This window comes from Mytilus galloprovincialis, chromosome 4 (assembly GCF_965363235.1).
Source record: "Mytilus galloprovincialis chromosome 4, xbMytGall1.hap1.1, whole genome shotgun sequence".
In the NCBI taxonomy this organism is placed as follows: Eukaryota; Metazoa; Mollusca; class Bivalvia; order Mytilida; family Mytilidae; genus Mytilus; species Mytilus galloprovincialis.
The window spans coordinates 66,886,990-66,905,842 of record NC_134841.1 but is presented as its reverse complement, the minus strand read 5'-3'; the positions used below and the strand labels follow the sequence as shown (position 1 = coordinate 66,905,842).

The 18,853-nt window shown below is 31.2% G+C and overlaps 1 protein-coding gene across 1 annotated transcript; it reads right to left on the bottom strand.

Annotated features, from left to right (window-relative positions):
* Positions 1–3,630: 3,630 nt before the first annotated feature.
* On the bottom strand, positions 3,631–15,285 carry LOC143072758 (uncharacterized). Its single transcript, XM_076247851.1, has 2 exons — positions 15,130–15,285; positions 3,631–6,246 (listed from the first exon to the last, which is right to left on the bottom strand). The coding sequence occupies exons 1-2, from the start codon at positions 15,176–15,178 to the stop codon at positions 4,052–4,054; spliced, it is 2,244 nt and encodes a 747-aa protein (XP_076103966.1). The 5' UTR covers positions 15,179–15,285; the 3' UTR covers positions 3,631–4,051.
* Between the last annotated feature and the right edge of the window lie 3,568 nt (positions 15,286–18,853).

Here is an 18,853-nt window from a genome sequence, read left to right as displayed (position 1 = left end):
ATTAATAATTAACTCATTACAAGCCGTAAAAACTTACCTTTGTTTGTTAATCAAGACTTCTGATTGGTATAAGATGTATATTCAAATTAATTTAATTACTCTTTTTTTAAAGCTTAACTATAATTGTTTAATTTACAATTTAGAGATATGCGAAAGTATGAGAGCGACATTCAACCACAAAAGTTGAAAATAAACTAACAACGTCATGGCTAAAGAAAAAAAAAGAAAATCAGACAAACGATAGTGCAAAAAAAAACACAGAAAAAGTAATACTGAGCAACACGAAAAAGCACAAGTAATTTGAAGTCCAATATCATAATTGTTGTTGACAAATTTTAAATAGACAAGTCGTGTTATAAAAAATACCAACTCCTCAGGAACAGATGCTAAATATATTGTCTACTTTATCGGACTTAAAATGCAAATATTTTTGATTTTTGCTTATAAAATATTTTGATTTTATTGAAATTTGGTTCATAAACACGTAAACAAACAAAATTGCTATTATGATAGGTTATTTGTAACAACGACAGTCGTTTATTTATTGTTTCATTGACACAAAAAACAGAGGAGCAAGCTATGTTTGTAGTACGTTTGTATTTTGTCAATGTGTTTATGAAAGGTAATAACAAAAGCACTGCATCCCACCTAAAATCTAACTTAAACTTTTCAATAGACGTTTAAGATTCATCCGAGTACTTGCGAGTACTCGAGTATTATGACCGAGTATCCGAGTATTAAATTTCAGATCTTTTGACATCCCTAAAAAAAAGTAAAATAAAAAAAAATACTGAACTCCGAGGAAAATTCAAAACGGAAAGTCCCTTTATCAAATGGCAAAATCAAAAGCTCAAACACATCGAACGAAAGGATAACAACTGGGTTATTCCTGACTTGGTACATTAATTTTACTACGTAGAAAATGGTGGATTTAACCTTGTTTAAAGAGCTAAACCTTTCACTTGTATGTTAGTCGCATCAAATTCCATTACATTGACAACGATGTGTGAACAAAACAAACAGACACATTAGGTAAATATGTCACAAATAGGTGTACAACAACAACACGAACCCCACCAAAAACCGGGGGTGATCACGGGTGCTTCGATTCTAAAGGGCAAGCAGATCACGCTCCACATGTGGCACCCGTTAAATTTGAGTATCACTGATGAGAGTTGTTTTAGGGAAACGCAAGGCCGGCCAACATAATCAGAAACCTGATATCTACGTTGAGCTCTCTATACATTTCTGGCTTTCAAAATGCTTTCAAACTTAATACTATTCTTTTCAAGGTTGCCAACCAGTACTCGAGTTCTTTGTTCTTTTGGTCTGATTTGAGTTTTTAATGATTTTCAATATTTTTTTGAATAAGTGATTACATTGTTGTTAATACAATTATTAAATGTAGTAAATAAGCTTCTCAGTGTAAATATGATATCCTCGTTTTTTAAAAATTATATTATACTATTTTTTGTTTGTTTTGGTCACACATCATATAAGTTGATTTATGTGACAAAAAAGTATCAATGTAATTGAGTTAAAATAAAAATACCAGACACCAGACCATTCAATGCAGTTAATACATGCCCCATGATTGTTGTCCAAGATGTATGCGGGTTGACATGATGTTTTCACCAACGGGTAGTTTTCTGTTATGCGTAATAAAGATTGTTTTCGTACGCTCTCTTTGGATAACCCATTGTGTTAGAGAGAGGGAGGCTAAGATGTTAAAAAAATAATATAGATATTTACACTTTAATGTTATGTGTAATTATCAAGTACTAAATAAAATTGTGCTAGGTGAGTGTCTATCTTGTATACTAGTATTTTTCAAGTTCAAATTCAATTCGAAACGTATCAACAGACGTAACCTTGTCAGAAACTATAACATCTGCATTTGGGACATAACCGGTAAAATATTTAGACATTAATTCATATATAATACATCTTTATATAAGTCATTTATAAAATCATAACATTCTACCTACAGTAGTATACATTTTGTTTGATGAAAATAATCCTTTATGATATATATTTTTTTGTGTGTCCGAAATATTTTCTAAATATACTTTCATCACGGAACAACACAAATCCGATCAAAATATTTAGCAGTTATTTTCTCCCATACAATAAATAAAATAGCTTTTGCTCACTGTGTAGTTTATTCATTGGTACCTTTAAATATCGTCACTTCTTGATTAATTTACATTTTTTGCCATTTTTTGTCTAGTTTGAAGATTTTTTTCACGTAAATTAATCAATGAGTGATGAATTTTTCTATTGAACAATAGGCGATGAATATGTGGAAAAGTTTTATTTGGTTTGCAATTATGTTATAACCCCCTCAACACAATCTGTATGCTCACACTTTTCTTTCTTTCATACATGAAAACTCGTTTAGTGTAGAGAAAACCATTTATTTCCCATGTCAACAATCAAAATAAATTAGTAAAAAAGAAACAAATATAAATTGAATTTCTCAGCATCCTAGTGTCATGTAACATAATGGCAAACTTAATAATATTTCTACGTCGTCATATCGAAAAAGGACTATTTCCATAAACTACATAAATTCATATGCAACATTTGTTTCATGATAAGTTATTCTTAAAAATCAAATAAAATGAATTAAAACGTAAATGAATCTGAACACTTGATTACTATATCCTTATTTCTTTCATGATACAGTTGGTTTAATATTTGATGTATAATAGACATAATGAATTTTACAATAACATTTACTTATTAAATACGCAACATTAAAATGTAAAAACCGAATGGCCTAACAGAAATTGTTTTAATGTAAATTGGTTACAATTTATTGATGCAATTATCATACATGTCATCGTATCAAAGTACTTGAATTTTGAGGACAATTTTTCTTTAATAATTTTCAATTAACGTGTATCATTCTTAAATAAAGTATTTATGACAAGAGTATAATTGAAAAAAAAAAATAAAAAAAAAAAAAAAAATAACAATCACTTTGAACTTCAAGAATCTACTGCCAAAACTATTTTTATATATATTTTTCCTATACATATCTTTTTACCTAACTTTATCAATAAATGACTCAAACGATAATGGTATAGGTCTGCACTGATCTCAACAACAACCTATGGACAACAAAATTTCAATAAGTTTATATTAAAAATGACTTTGGACACCTTATACATGTAGGATGCAGATATAAATAATCTACAGGGTCTAACATATAAATCCGTGAAAAAAATTGTTTTGAGCGCACAAAGCCCTAATTTGTTCAAACAAATCTCAAACTGGAAGAGTTTAAAAAAGTACGTTTCCATATTACAGAAATCTTTTATAAAGGAAAATGGAATGAGTAAATAAAATAAAATCTAAAAATTGAAAAAAATTGGATGTCTCATGTGACAGTGTGATTTTCTGCTGGTTTTTAAATAAATGTTCTTTGTAAGTCTTTTATGATAGAATGGTCATCATGTCATTATCACTAAACTAGTACACATGTTTGTTTAGGGGCCAGCTGGAGCACGCCTTTTGGTTGTTGTCTCTTGGGCAAACCCTCCATTTACATTCTCAATTTTATCTAAATCGTTGAGCAATCCAAAATGGTGTTTCCGAAAACTGAAAGTCATTGACAAACAAAATTCATTTAAATTTTAAGATTCAATGCGTCAAATTTGAGTGTGTGTGTTGGTCTCTGATGTTTTAACTGCATCTCGGTTTTCGAGAGGGCTACCACAAACTTGATATCTGCAGATAGAATTTCCATACAGAAAAATCAGACTAAAATGATAATTTTAAAATCGTGGCTGTTATCACCAATTTTGAGACGAATATATTACAGCAAATATGTCGACATAAGGTGATCGTCATTTTTAACGAAATTCAAGGCATAAACATCGCGTCTAAAAATAGACTGGGACGCGTATCCATGCTATATAAAATTGAAAATAATTGTGGTCACACATATAAGGAATGTGCATGAAACAACACTTTTCAATTTGTTTAGGAATATTTGTCGTGATATGATTTACGAGTTTCAATTTGGTCTAATTAAACCAAAAACTTAAAACATAAACGCATCGTTATATGCATTGGAATATTTGTGAAAAGATTTATAATTATCGCCTACGTATTCTGTAGGATAACTTCGTCGTAAATTTGCTAAATTACTATTAAAATTCTTCTTCCTATACAAGCTCCTAATCTTTTCTTTTTTGACTGTCGGTTCTATGAACATCTTAAGTTTTGGTGCGAATTCCCCGGTATGTTTTATTCCTAACATATCTAGACTCATTAAACTTTCTGGTGCCGTATGGTGTCTATCAATATTTAACCTTTGACTACCTATGCCTTTTTCATATCTTTTTCGAAGAAACTGTGATGCCTGCATTGTTGATTTTACTGGTCTTGCATTTGAAATTGGATTAGCTCTTTCATAAGTGGGACTTTTTGGCTTGATAAATTTATTGGTTTGCTTCCCAGGCTTAGATTCATATAGTGCCAAATTTACAGAATGTTTTGGTTGTACCGTCAAAGAGTTGGCATCTATACTTTCACTTTTTATTCTATCAGCTTTAACCTTATCAGCTCGCATATGAAAAGTGTTGATTGACCCAGCAGAAATGCTTTTGGCCTGCAAAAGTCCGTCCGTGCTTTGTTTTGTAAATTCATCTTGTTCAACAAAGTCTAACGGAGGATCAGTTGGTCTATATCGAGGTTGTTTTGAACGTTTAGGATTTACGAAAATATCACCGCTTGGAAGAGCATCAACCGTTCTATAAGATGGTTGCCTGTCATTATTTCTAGAAGGGTTACCTGACAAGTTCTCGCTTAGTACCCTATTTAGTCTAGATTTTCGTCCAGATTTCCGCCTACTATGGCGACCAGAATTGCGGATAAATGATGATGAACGTCCCGTTACGTCTGTTTCCTGAAATCTGTTTTGTTCATGGTTATTTTTACCATCTGTGAATGTCTGAGGAAGTCGTCTTTTCCTTGCCGTTTTTGACGAACTTGAAGTGATTTGTTGTTTGTTCACCGTTGAATCTTGTTGTGTTCTAAGGGGTGGCAATAACACAGATTCACTTTTTCTATTTGGCGACGCTTGAAAGTTGCTGTTTGCATGTTCAATTTCGTCGTTGCCAAACGACTCTGTGTGTGTTTGAGGAGGTCGTCTGCTCTTTTTCCCATTATTACTAGATCTAGTGGAAAAGGTTGACTGTTCCCTTATTCTTGAATCTCGTTCTGGTGGTAAGGGTTGCATTATCAATGATGTCAACTTATCATTTGACGACAATTGAAAGCTACTGCTGGTACCTTTATTTTTATCTAACGGCTCTGTGTATGTCTGTGTGTGTGTTTGAGGAGGTCGTCTTCTCTTTTTCCCATTATTACTAGATCTAGTGGAAAAGGTTGACTGTTTCCTTATTCTTGAATCTCGTTCTGGTGGTGAGGGTTGCATTATCAATGATGTCAACTTATCATTTGACGACAATTGAAAGCTACTGCTGGTACCTTTATTATTATCCAACGGCTCTGTGTATGTCTGTGTGTGTGTTTGGGGAGGTCGTCTTCTCTTTTTCCCATTATTACTAGATCTAGTGGAAAAGGTTGACTGTTCCCTTATTCTTGAATCTCGTTCTGGTGGTAAGGGTTGCATTATCAATGATGTCAACTTATCATTTGACGACAATTGAAAGCTACTGCTGGTACCTTTATTTTTATCTAATGGCTCTGTGTATGTCTTGGGAAGTCGTCTTCTACTTTTTCTTTTTCTTTCTTTCCTAGATCTAGTGGAAGAGGTTGCTTGATTTCCTTTCCTTGATCCTCGTCTTGATGTTAAGGGTTGCAATGATTCCATTTTATCATTTGACGACAATTGAAAGTTACCGTCTGCAAATTGATTTGGATCTATTCCAATGTTACCATTCAACTCTGATGCTTTATCACGTGATCTCCTTGAAGTTTTAGATCGTGTTCTTGTCATTTGATTTCCTTGCGCATCTTCAAACGACCTTCTTTCAACAAGTTTGTTCTTATTTGATCTCACATCGATATTTCCTGTTATCACAGTATCACTTACAATGCTATCTGCTGTTATGGAATTTGCCTTTATCCTTTCTGTTTTCATAGATTTTGCTTCGATCTGCTTCGCTATTAATTGTCGTTTTACTCTAAGTCGTTGTCGTGGTTCTTCTTCTTTCATTACATATTCCCCTTGATATGCTGTTCCAAAACTATGTACTTCTTCTAGCTGACCTTTGAAAAAATAAATGAATTTTATTACTAAAAGCATACTTCATCACTTTTAAAAAGCTTTCTTTTTAACCATAATGTTCTGTTTTGTATACAAATATGTAAAAATTCTAGGTACTTTATTAATATGTAACTTGAAACATGTGATATTGGCCCTTTTGGTTCCATTACTTCCCTTTGTTGATGATTGAAAAATATTAATTATATCAAACTTGCAGATAAAATTCAGTTACTGTAGCCTTTTCCTTTCGAATCTTTGAAAACTTTCTCTGATGATTGAACATTGCGTAATCAATTCTAGGATGAAAGTGCCTAAACTTTGACTAGTTACGAAGTGGGAAAGTTAAAATCACTGTGTTTTTAAAACTTAAAACTTAAAACTTAAGAATAATGCCGAAAATTGAAGAGAGAGAACAGATGAGATAAATGTTATTGAACCTTCTATAAGATTTGTACACATAATAGGTATGTGTACAAATCTCATGTTTTCTTCAGTTCTATTTTGAATCTGCTTTTTTTAACGCGCTTTTTTATACACCAATAACACTATACTACGCTAACGATATTGAATTATTGACTTCCAAAACACTGTAGTGACCTTAACTACGATACTTCTCCTTATGACTTCGGCCATAGCACAACGCTAGTACGAGGGAAAACCATGATGAAAGAAAATACAACAATTTATTTCACAACTGTCAAGGCATAGTTTAAAAAACAAATGGGAATGCATGGAAAATATACATAAAAAAAAAACACAAATGTCATGGCTCTTTCAATTCACTTATTTGTTGCGCTTTCCACGTGTGTGTTTTTTTTTTTTTTTTTTTTTTTTTTTTTATATAAATATCACGATCCGGTAAACTTATGCAACAAACTCGAAAGTTAATTACCTTGCGATCAACAATCACTGAATGAAATATTATTTGTTGATTATAATAGTATTACGTTATAGATGCGTAATAAATGTTAAAAAAAAAAAAAAAAAAAAAAAAAACGTGCATGCAAGCTTAGTTTAGTATGTACATTGTACGCATGCATTGGTCTAAATATGTCGATAACATTGAAATTTCAAGAAAGTAATTTACTTTAAACAATATTTATTAAGATAAATCAATATTAAACGATATTATACAAAATAAATATTAAGGATTCAGAAACAAGCAATTTGCTTATACAAATATGTCTCCATTAACACAAATAATACACTTATTGAACTTACCATAAACATAAAAACTGACATGCTCTGTAATAAATATATGAATGAAAAAAGGATGGTTTACTTTAGGGAAGAAGAAAAACAATAAATTAAATAAACATGAATTTTATTTTGTATACAGGGTGCTCAGAGACAGGGTGAAATGCTAGGGTTCCTATTGAAGGACGAAGTATAAACATCAAGGGTTAAAACGTTTACTTTTAATAATATATTACTGCAACAAACTAAATAACAGACTATTTTGCTCACCTGAGAGTACCATTAAATATTTCTAAGTCAATAAATGGCAATTACTCAACATTTGTCAAAAATTATCAATGCTTTGTAGTTTGGACACATTCAGACAATTAATGGTTTGCTTATTTATCAAAATATGACATAATGTGAACTAAAATTGATTGTACACTTAATATGTATTTTAAAAGATACATATGGCTGAAGTGACAATGTCAGTGATATAAATACAAGGGATTGGCCTCTTGCTCGTTTGTCATATTTTTAACAAAAACGAAGCACGTTATGATGTTCGCTACTGTGTTTCAAAATAATGAGCCTTTTTTAAGACTATTATAAATTAGTTGTATATTAATACAGGAACTAAAAAAGGGGAAAAAATTAAGGGTCCGTGTGCTCGTTTTCGAAATATAAGCCATTGAAAATTTGGCGGGAAATAATTCCATCTAAACTTTTCATACATTTAACATTGGCACTTTTTTCCTTAAAAAAAATTAATAATTATGTATAAAAAATGACGACAATTTTTTGGGTATCTTCTAATATGGCTGTTTAAACTATATGTAATAAAATTGAAAAAAAAAAGAAAAGAAGGACTTAGGGGGGATTTGTTTTAATGACAGTACATGGGTAAAACCAGAGGATTCCGAATATCTGACTAAAATTCAAAACAAGGGGAACGAACATTCTGAATGTCCTTGGCCTTTATCATCTAAGTACTTTCATTTGAAAACATGAATATTTTATTCGAAAAAGTCATATAAGACCATTAAAGTTGTCAAACCTATGTCTCGTCGTTAAACCTAAATTAATGAATTAAAATATCTAAATATTATTCATATGTTAAATTGTGCATCAAAATAACATGCAGGGTCAGTATATAACAAAGATAAACAATTAATCACTGCTTAACTAAATTGTTGATTAATTTATATGTAAGCAAAAAAATAATATGCAACATTCAATTGGTAACAACACATGTCGCAAAATACTCGTTTAGCTGAATTTTTTTTAACTCACTATTTCGTATGCGAAATCTTTTGCATTTTCATTTTTTTTTTTAATCATATATTATATCAATATTGAACAACAAAGATTGCAACATTGATGCAAAAAAGGGAGATGTGGTATACTCAGGGACAGTAGACTTGGACGTATTTATTTTAACAGTTAGAAGCTTGTGATGCCTTTCTATAATTGATGATAATACGGAATAGCCTTTTTTAAATGTTTTTGTCGGTTTTTCTCATGTTGGTTGCTGTCTTTCATACTTGTTTTTTGTTTATTGTTCAGTACATAAATTGGGCCGTTTTTCTGATATATTTCATTCACCAAAAGTATGTTGCGAGAATTTCTCGTTGCATTGAAGGCCTGTTGGTGACCTTCTGTTGTTGTCTGCTCTATGGTCGGGTTGTTGTCTCTTTGGCACATTCCCCATTTCCATTCTCAATTTTATTGGTGTATTTTCTATCAATTACATATATATATTCAGCAGCATTGATCTTTTAAATATTTGTCACGTTTTCCTAAAAGGTAAGAGCACGGAACCAGGACATACATGTAGGTGCTAAGAACCAGGTCATTTTTTTCTCATCACAAATTCTGTTTTGCGATGAAATAAAACAACTTTGTAATATACCTTGCTGGGAACATGTACGAACAAAAATGTATAATGTAAAAACGACAATGTTTTTTTTATGATTCAATGCCTTTCTGATACAATGAACTGGCTGCTAACCTAGTGGCTGCTAGCGAGTAGCTGATAGCTTGAATCTGGTTACAATGTAGGTAGATTTACCTGTAAAGAATCAGGACCCACCAGCACTGGTCTGGATAAAATCACAAGAACTGAATCACATCTCAGAACAACCCTAACCACGGTGAACGGTCTCAAACAAAATAATATGTCAATTACGAATGTCGATCTTTTGAAGGGTATGTGCGCAAAAGTAGCTAGGGTGTCTAAATGTTCGATTGTAGAGTTTCTTTAACTTCTGTAAAATACTGCCGGGTTCATTTTCTTGTAAATTCATTAAGTTTGGGTGTCACTTTATTTTAAAATAAATTAGTTTTCTATAGGAAACATTAAACGACAGAATTGCGTAAAATTCAATGGAGAAATTGTTTGCCATAAATACTTTCGAAATATTAATCTAAAATAGTTGGTCGCTGATCTTATCTTATTGAAAACTAGAAAAAAAAACTGTTCTCTCTTATTCAATTTGTTTTTTAAGCATAAAAACGCAGGTTTATTTAGTTTTTAAACATGAAAAGGCTAGTGAAAAGTAAAATCACAAAAATACTGAACTCAGAGGAAAATCAATTCGGAAAGTCTATAATCACAGGGCAAAATCAAATAACAAAACGCATCAAAAACGAATGGACAAGAACTGTCATATTCCTGACTTGGTACAGGCATGTTCAAATGTAGAAAATGGTGGATTGAACCTGGTTTTATATTTATAGCTAGCTAAACCTCTCACTTGTATGAAAGTCGCATCAAATTCCATTAAATTTAGTTTTTAAACACAGAAAGGCTAGTTAATTCTGTTTCAACGCATAAAAGGCTAGTTTATTTTGTTTTAAAACATAAAAGGCATTTGTTTGAAAACACATAAGGCTAGTCAATTTTGATTTTTTTTTCCACATAAAAAGTTAAATCACTAAAATTTAGTGACTGATGCCATCTGTTATAAAGTAACATCATTAACTTCGACAAGATACATGTACTTTGCTACCGTTTCTGCATCATGTGATTTCAACGCCATCTTTTTATGACGTTAGTGCATCTTAGTTTGTTTGTTTGGTCAATGATTTTGATCACCTTTAAGCGGTAGTCTCTTAAGTATTATATCCCTTTTTGTATAAATAGATTTGTTTGTTTCAATCACGTTGATTATTTTTAAAGAATGTATTGAAGTATCTTTTTGTGTTCTATAACATATGTTTAGACTTGAAGCGAACTGATAACTCACAGTTAAATATCTAGGGATGCCAAAGGACAGTATTTAGCATTTTTATTATTATACCCGATACACTTGCTTTTATTTTCATACGTTTATGATTTTTTTTCTAAGTTTAAAACAAACATTCACCAATTAAATACTATCTAATTAAAACTAAGATGTATTTAGCTGCCGAATGCAAATATAGAAAGATTTTTTTTGTAATCCTGTCAAAAGTGTTGATTTTATATAATTTAATGTTATTCTACGCGCGTTATTCAGTGTGCACCAATTTGTTTATGTTATTTCTTCATAGACAGAAAAAATATTAGAGTCATTCCTTAAGTGAATCAATAAATGAAAAGTACTGTTTAGCCTTTTATTACAAGTGAAAACTTTTCTTTTTTTCAGTTTGACGAATTGATATGTTACAATTGACAAATTTGACATACATGTGAATCGATATTTGACTTATATTGACTACATGCATGTTGGGTTAAAGATCAATGGCCCTTATTGTAATAGATATTTGACTCATATATGTTTTTATATAAGACACTTTACACCAAAGAAGTCTATTTAGATAATGCCGTCTATTGTACTTTTGTATGTTTGCTGTAGGAACAGAAAAGTAAACATTTATGGCAACTTTGAAATAAAATTTTAAGGTTTTGAAAATTTCGTTGAAAACCAAAAGCAAACGTGCAAGATATTTTCAAAGGAAATTATTCTGTAATATATCACTTAATAATAATAATAAACGGCTTATAAACAGTATACCTCAATTGAAAAAGTCGCATCTCGGCAAATAATATTAAATAAATAATAATCATTGAAATTGGGCGCCAGTCGGAGAGGATCCGGGTGAAGGGAAAATATTCAGGGCTATTAAAAAAAAATCAAAACGGAATGTCCTTTATTCAATGGCAAAATCAAAAGCTCATAACATCGAACGAATGATCTTGCCGAATAAATATTTCCGTCATTTTAATAAAATATAAATCCTGAAGAATTAGAATTAAACGAAATGCTATCCATATGATTTGTATGTATTAAAACAAAAAAAAATATTTCTGTTTTTGATGACCCGGCTTACTTTAGTTAGATAAATGGTTTTGTAGAATGTTCTATTGTGTAAGGGGTGACACGGGGCACTTATTGTTCAAATAGCGCGTTTTGGGAATTTTTCCACTTCATAAAAAAGTGTCACACTACTCTAGTGTGTATTTTTTAATTATTATTATTGTTCTTAAAATAGACTAGACTAAGTAATTTCCCATTATTTATTTCCTTGCTACTAATGAATGCATGTTGTTTATGATTAGTGTAGGACGTTAATAAAGCTGTAGTCTCGTTCCAGTTTACACCAATACAACATGACATTTCTTGTTTTAATTTTCTGGATAGACTACATCATATTTGAGAAATAAAGGAAATTTGTTGAAATAAATCATAGCCTGTACGATTTTGCCTGAGCGATGAAGTAAAACGACGATTTAACTTCCAAAATTGGGGGTGGGGTGTTATGTTTTTTTTTTCTATAAAAATATTCTGATCCAAAATTTGATGAAAAAAAATACATATCTATAATACTAAAATTACGAGGTCCAATTTGTCAGCCGTCATCACGTAAAAACGACGAATCAAAGAATTCAACTTTATATACAACTAATATAGTACAAAGGTGTAGATTAAAAATTACACCACTCCAGGCCTTTTTGTTTTCCACGTAATTAAAATCGCCAATAATTAGGAAGTTCCGGGTCGAGTCCGATACCAATACTAATAGTATAATCACCTGTTACCTATTACCTTATCTGTACGTTCCGCATCTGACAGGCGCACCACCAAACGGTGTATTCAGGATTAATATGCTATATAAACGGGTCATAATCACAGGGTTGACACTACTAAATTGTCAAATTGTTACCTATTGTAGTATTTTAATCCGTAAGACTTTCTAAGATAACAATACGAATACTAAAAATCTGGACTAAAAATAAGTTTCAATTTGTTAGCGGGCATGACGTAAAACAGCGAATCAAAGAATTCAACTTTATTTATAACTAATATAGGACAATGCTGTTGATTAAAAAATACTCCATTCCAGGACCTTTTGTTTTCCAAATATTTAATATTACCAATAATTGATAAGTTCCAGTTCGACGGGTTCAAACAGAAAGATTTGAAAGCAGAGAAAATTGTGTATCTTATAATCGGCATGACTTTATCAGATGACAGTACTAATACTAAGATAAGGCTTGCGCATAGTTATATACTTTAATTCAGTCACGGACCCGCGATATCATGGGTGTGTTCTAGTTCTATTTAAGCAGATGACAATAAAAATATTCTGAATCCAGACTTTTCCCCATACCTTATAATGTTAGATATTGAAAAAAAAAATAAAGTGATCGGTAGCGCTGAAAAACTAAATAACATTGTTCTGACTCAGAAAATAAACCATAACCCCCTTGAAGTTAAATGGTTGCTCCCTTATTGGTGTAAAATCAATGGCTAATTCAGTGGCGGATCCAGAAATTTTCAAAAAGGGGCCACTGTATGACTGCCCTAAGAAAGGACCCGCTCCAGTCATGCTACAGCGATTCCCTAAATAATCAACCAAATTTTCCCCTAAAAAGGCCCCCTTTACTCGATCCTCCTTGGATTTTTTAAGATATCTTAAATAATGTGATGTGACATTGTGTATTAATTTATAATTTTATTATTAAAAGGGACAACGAAGCTTTTCATAACTCAGAGCAATTTTTTCACAAAAATGCATATCTCTGTAAATGCTGTATCGTGTGAAAAACGAGACATCAACTTTCTAGTTCATCAGGGCACCTCTTTGTTCAAGCTATTGTCTCTTTGACATATTCCCTATTTCCATTCTCAATTTTATTATCATAGTATACGGAGTAAATATATTTTTCTGAATGGGGGTAAATATTGAATAAATTTATTATAAAAAAGTTTGATAAAGAAATATTGATTAACATTGAGCTTTAAACACTGCACCTATTGTTTTTCTCTCCTTCATTTGTATAAAATGGACTCTGCTTAGGGACGACATCAAAAGTTCAATGAAGGATAAAAAACTTAATTCAAATAGTTTTTTCACTGACCCCCCTACCCCCCTATGAACTTAATTTGGGAAAAATTTATTGACCCATATGGATATATGTAAAAATCAATGTCGGATAACCAAATCTTGCAGCAGTTCAACCCCCCACCCCCAAACTATTTGAATTAAGTTTTTTTTATCTTACATTGATCTTTTGATGTCGTCCCTTATTGGAAAGAAAATCAAATTAACAGTGTCATAATTTGCAAATAAGACTGTTTTGTTCTGTAAATAATTTTGGATACTTAAAATAGCATTAACATCAAAGTTAAACATTTTTTTTTCTGATTTCGCGCAAGTTAGTTTTAGAATTGGCGCTTGTGCAAACTGAGTGCTAAATAATAATCTTTAAGAAAAAACGTTTAACAAATAATTGGTATTAGTTTTACCCCAAATGTAAAATAACTTACATTTAGCCATTGGTAAAATATAATTGAAAAATTACATTGGGATTTTAAAACGGATATATATTAAATTGAAATTGTTATTAGGCTTAGAATGATAACAAAAATAGGTATTAATGTTAATTAATGAATCAAGAGTGGTGAAACTGTAGGATAGGATTTCGGCAAATTAATAGTTTAATCTATGATATCTGACATATACATATGTATAAATTTAATTGATTAAATATAGACTAAATCATAACAGCACGTTCTTATATCCCACAAATCATATTGTGGTTGACATCTTAGACATGAATATTACTTATGTACATATATATATCTATCTGCTCAGTGAAGCGCTTATATTGTTCTTTTTAAATTTTCTGTGTGTATTAATGTTTAATTGGTGAATCTTTACTTTCGGTAATTCAATATCAAGTTATTAAAGATGTCATTATTTTTTTTAGACGATGATAAACCATAAAATATCAATGAATAACTTCGAAACCTATTGAAATTCAAATATCACCCCTCTGTTAAAAACATGGTATAAAATATTCAGCAAAATTGCCAGGAATTAAGGAAAATCTTTAAACCTCGGACAACAGGTTTTCCGATTATTTTTTATCTTAGCTTATTACCTCATATACTTTAACGCGTTTTTACAGATGCATATTAAAAGCGTTCTTGCTATAAGGGAGCTAAATATGACCAGAATCACGTTAAATGGAAGAAAATGAAGTGAAATGATTAAATTTATTTATCAGAAAAAAAAACGTGTATAAAGGTGAAAGATTATTATATTGCACCTGTGATTTTAAGGTGAGAATTTTAAAAGAAGCATGTTCGTACCTTACAGACATTCAGATCATTTTTATCCAAACAAATATGTGCTGTTTGAGTCATGACAAAAAAATCACGACTTAAAATAACCTGCGAAAATTCTATACATAGTAGTTACAATAAATTACATACCTGAAAACACAAAAAATATAACGACTGACACGAAAATGTAGTTATCCATTACCGGTTGGTAAGATATCCAAAATATTACTGCATTTTATAAATAAAATATGTATACCGGATTCTCTTCGTTTCCGGATGATAGACGTTCGAATATTCTCTTTATACTGACTGGTCCATTATTACCGTAATAGTTAAAAGTCATAAGATGTGAGTAATTAATTCTTGTATGATGTTGACAGTAAACCTTATTACATAATATGGTTTTAAACAGACAAGGACATAAATAGATCAACTTGAAGGCCTCAGTAGAACCTAACCACATGTTACAAGCGATCTGTGGTTTACCCAGAGCTAATTGTTAAACATTCCAGCTGGAAAGGTACTTCTTACTTTTCGAGAACTTTACATACTCGGTCAATATATCTGAACACTGTGATTGGACTAAAAATACAGTATCTATGGAACATGTTTTCCATGCTATGGATGAATCAATTGTAGGAAAATATAAAATAATTTTACATACAGAGGAAAATGAATATTTGAGAATCGTTGAAAATTTTGTATTCTCTACATGATTACAATTTTTGTAAAAACAATAAAGTACAAGTAACCTTAGTAGTATTAAGATTATTGCAGAACATGCAAAAATTCAACATACATTTATGACTAAATATTGCAATGAAAGCAATATAATTATCGGTGCGAGTAGGTTCTGTGACAGTGTTAGAAAATGGCTAAAATGACAAAAAAAAAAAAACCCTATCCATTCCTATGATCTAGGAAATACTACCACGAGTCAACAGCCACATGCCAGCTGTAATATGAAATATTTTAGAAATAGAAAACTTAATCCACAACAAAGAAATGTTTACCAAGTCCGCGAAGGAAGAGTAGGACGTAAAAAATGTTTCAGAAGCACTGTAAGGAGTATGTACGTCTTATTTGTAGACCAAACGTGTTTCAGTTATACATATAAACATACAATTTTGCGCCTTTCCCAAGTCAGGAGCCTTCTGGCCTTTGTTAGTCTTGTATGATTTTGAATTTTAGTTTCTTGTGTATAATTTGGAGTTTAGTATGACGTCCATTATCACTATCACTGATACTAGTAGAATCATATTCAAAACAGTGTAGCTGTGGCCATTGATTGACAACCTTAAATTATCCCATTGACTGGAGCAGATTAGGTGAACGTGTGTCTGTAACGACAACTGCTCACTACTTACTTATTATAGAATTTAAACTGTGGGGTCACCAAAGGTTCTTAACGCCTTTAATATTAAAATAGTTCGAAAAATTAATCAGGAATAACTTTATGTTTTGATTTATATTATTGATATAAATCAAAACATCGTGTTATTCCTGATAAGTTTTTCTAATTTCTTTATTTAGGTGTTGAGAACCTTTTGAGACCCCACAGTTTAAGTGCCTTTAACAAGTACATAGTGAGCAGGGTTGTTACAGACAAACGTTCACATAATCTGCCCCAGTCAATGGGATAATTTAAGGTTGTCAATCAATGGCCACAGCTACACTGTTTTGAATATGATTCTATGCATATTTGTTAAGGGGCCAGCTGAATGACGCCTCCGGGTGCGGGAGATTCTCGCTATATTTAAGACCCATTGGTGGCCTTCGGCTGTTGTCTGCTCTATGGTCGGGTAGTTGTCGCTTTGAGACATCCCCCATTTCCATTCTCAATTTTACTTTGTTGAGAGGCAGTCTAAACATTCTGCATATTATCCTATCATGATCTGACAACCAATTTAGAAGAACCTGTCTTAGTCAGACTTGCTTTTCTTGAGAATAAGCATAATATGTTTGTCAATTCATGTTAATCATTAATTTATTACTCATAGTCACCATTATTCCTGCGCGGGAGTAACCGCCGCTCACCCATTTAAAAATAGAAAAATGTAAATTAATAGGTTACAGCCTATAGTGTTGTCAAATGTTGCCTAACTCATTATTATGAGGAAAACACACATAACATAACATCCTGGGTCTTCTTATGTTATTGACCATATAGTATATCGTTTTGTGCTAACATTTATTCTGAGGAAATGTGAATAAAATGCAATTATAGAAAGTAACCCTTATTATATCAGCAAATTATACACATACAGTTTGTGTGTTTTTGAGTTTCTTTTATAAATAAAAAAAAAAAAAAAAAAAAAAAGGATTCAAAAATACGTTATTTGAATTCCGACCATAAACTTTTTATACCTACTGCTTGACAATGTAAAAGTCTGTCAATATTCCAGAATATGGATTCAAATTTGATTTCAAATTGCTTTAATTAATATATAATCCTATTTTGAATCTCATTATATGGGTTTTCAGCAGTATCTTTCTGGAAATGTTACCAATATGGTTGGTTTAACTGTACAGGGGAAAGAAGAATTTGAGAACACAATTTCCTAGTTTTCCTACATTTTGTTGTACATGTGTCCATTTTTACATGGTGTTTTAAATGAAAATAAAACTTAATTATTTTGTTCGTCCGAAGCGCTTTTCGGGATTTGTCTCACCAAGAACGCTCTAACCCAAACATTGTGGATATACATTTCCCAACTTACCGGTATTCGGTATTCAAGAGATTGCAGCTCCTACTAAGTTTTTGTTAAACATCACCAGTGTCTGAGCAGAAATTTGTTGAACCAGGGTTATGTCAAGGAACGTCTCGTCCTTTTTCTAAAAAAAGTTCATCGCAAGGTACCAAAACCTTGTCGATAAATATTCCGTATCAACTTCACAAATGCTACACGATGGTATTGAAGTATATATATATTTTGAATACTGACGTTGTTTCTCATCTTAATAGCGTGTTAAAGTGTTCTTTTATTTGTCTGTATAAATATCACTTTTACTTTCTAGTCTGTTTGGTACATATTAAGTGGCTGTGTACTTATACATCCCGTCCCTTTGTTATTGTTCTATGATATTTTCGTATTCTTGTCTTTCATTTTTGCTAATGTTCTGTATCTATATGCCTTTGTGTGTTTCTTTGATACATATGACTTGGTTCTTTACTTATACATACCCGTCATTGTATTATTGTGCTATTGTAAAACATTTTGTACTCTAGTTTTTCATTTTTGCTCAATAAATCATTAAATAAATGTGCTATGTTTATATGTCTTTTTGTGTTTCGTTGATACAAATGACGTGGTTTGTTATTGTGTTGTGGTAATTTTTATATTCTTACTTCTAATTTTTACTAATATGATTTGTCTATATGCCTTTATTTGTGTTTCTTTGTTCGGTATTTGTTTGTTTGTTTTTATAGTGATTATGATTATAACACAATGTTGACTGCTGTACCCCTATTGTTGACATTTTTACCTATTATATAAAAAAGAAGATGTGGTATAATTGCCAATGAGGGTTCGAACCTTGGTATATTTATTCAATTATTGCATTATCTTTCTTCCGTTCATGATCTTTATGAGATTTACTTCATTTACGGTTAAAACGTAAATAGACAGTCGTCTTACTAGAAATTGAATAAGCTGGAAAATTTTAAGAAGTGTAGAAGGTTCAGAAGAGATAACACACCTACGAATTATGACTCAAATATTTCTTATAAATTCTCAAATTCAAAGTCTAATAATAAAAAACACAAAGTTTTAAAACATTTTATCATACTATATTGAAAAAAAACCTACAAAACCATACTTTTAAAAGAAAAAAAAAGAAGAAATTTACGCTTGTGTTATAGTTTTCTATTTAG

Bases quoted from the DNA above. Each gene is read 5' to 3' on its own strand.
- LOC143072758 (XM_076247851.1), bottom strand. From the start codon at position 15,178: ATGGATAACTACATTTTCGTGTCAGTCGTTATATTTTTTGTGTTTTCA. The intron at 6,247-15,129 runs GTATGTAATTTA...ATTTTTTCAAAG, and splicing joins TATATTTTTTGTGTTTTCAG to GTCAGCTAGAAGAAGTACAT.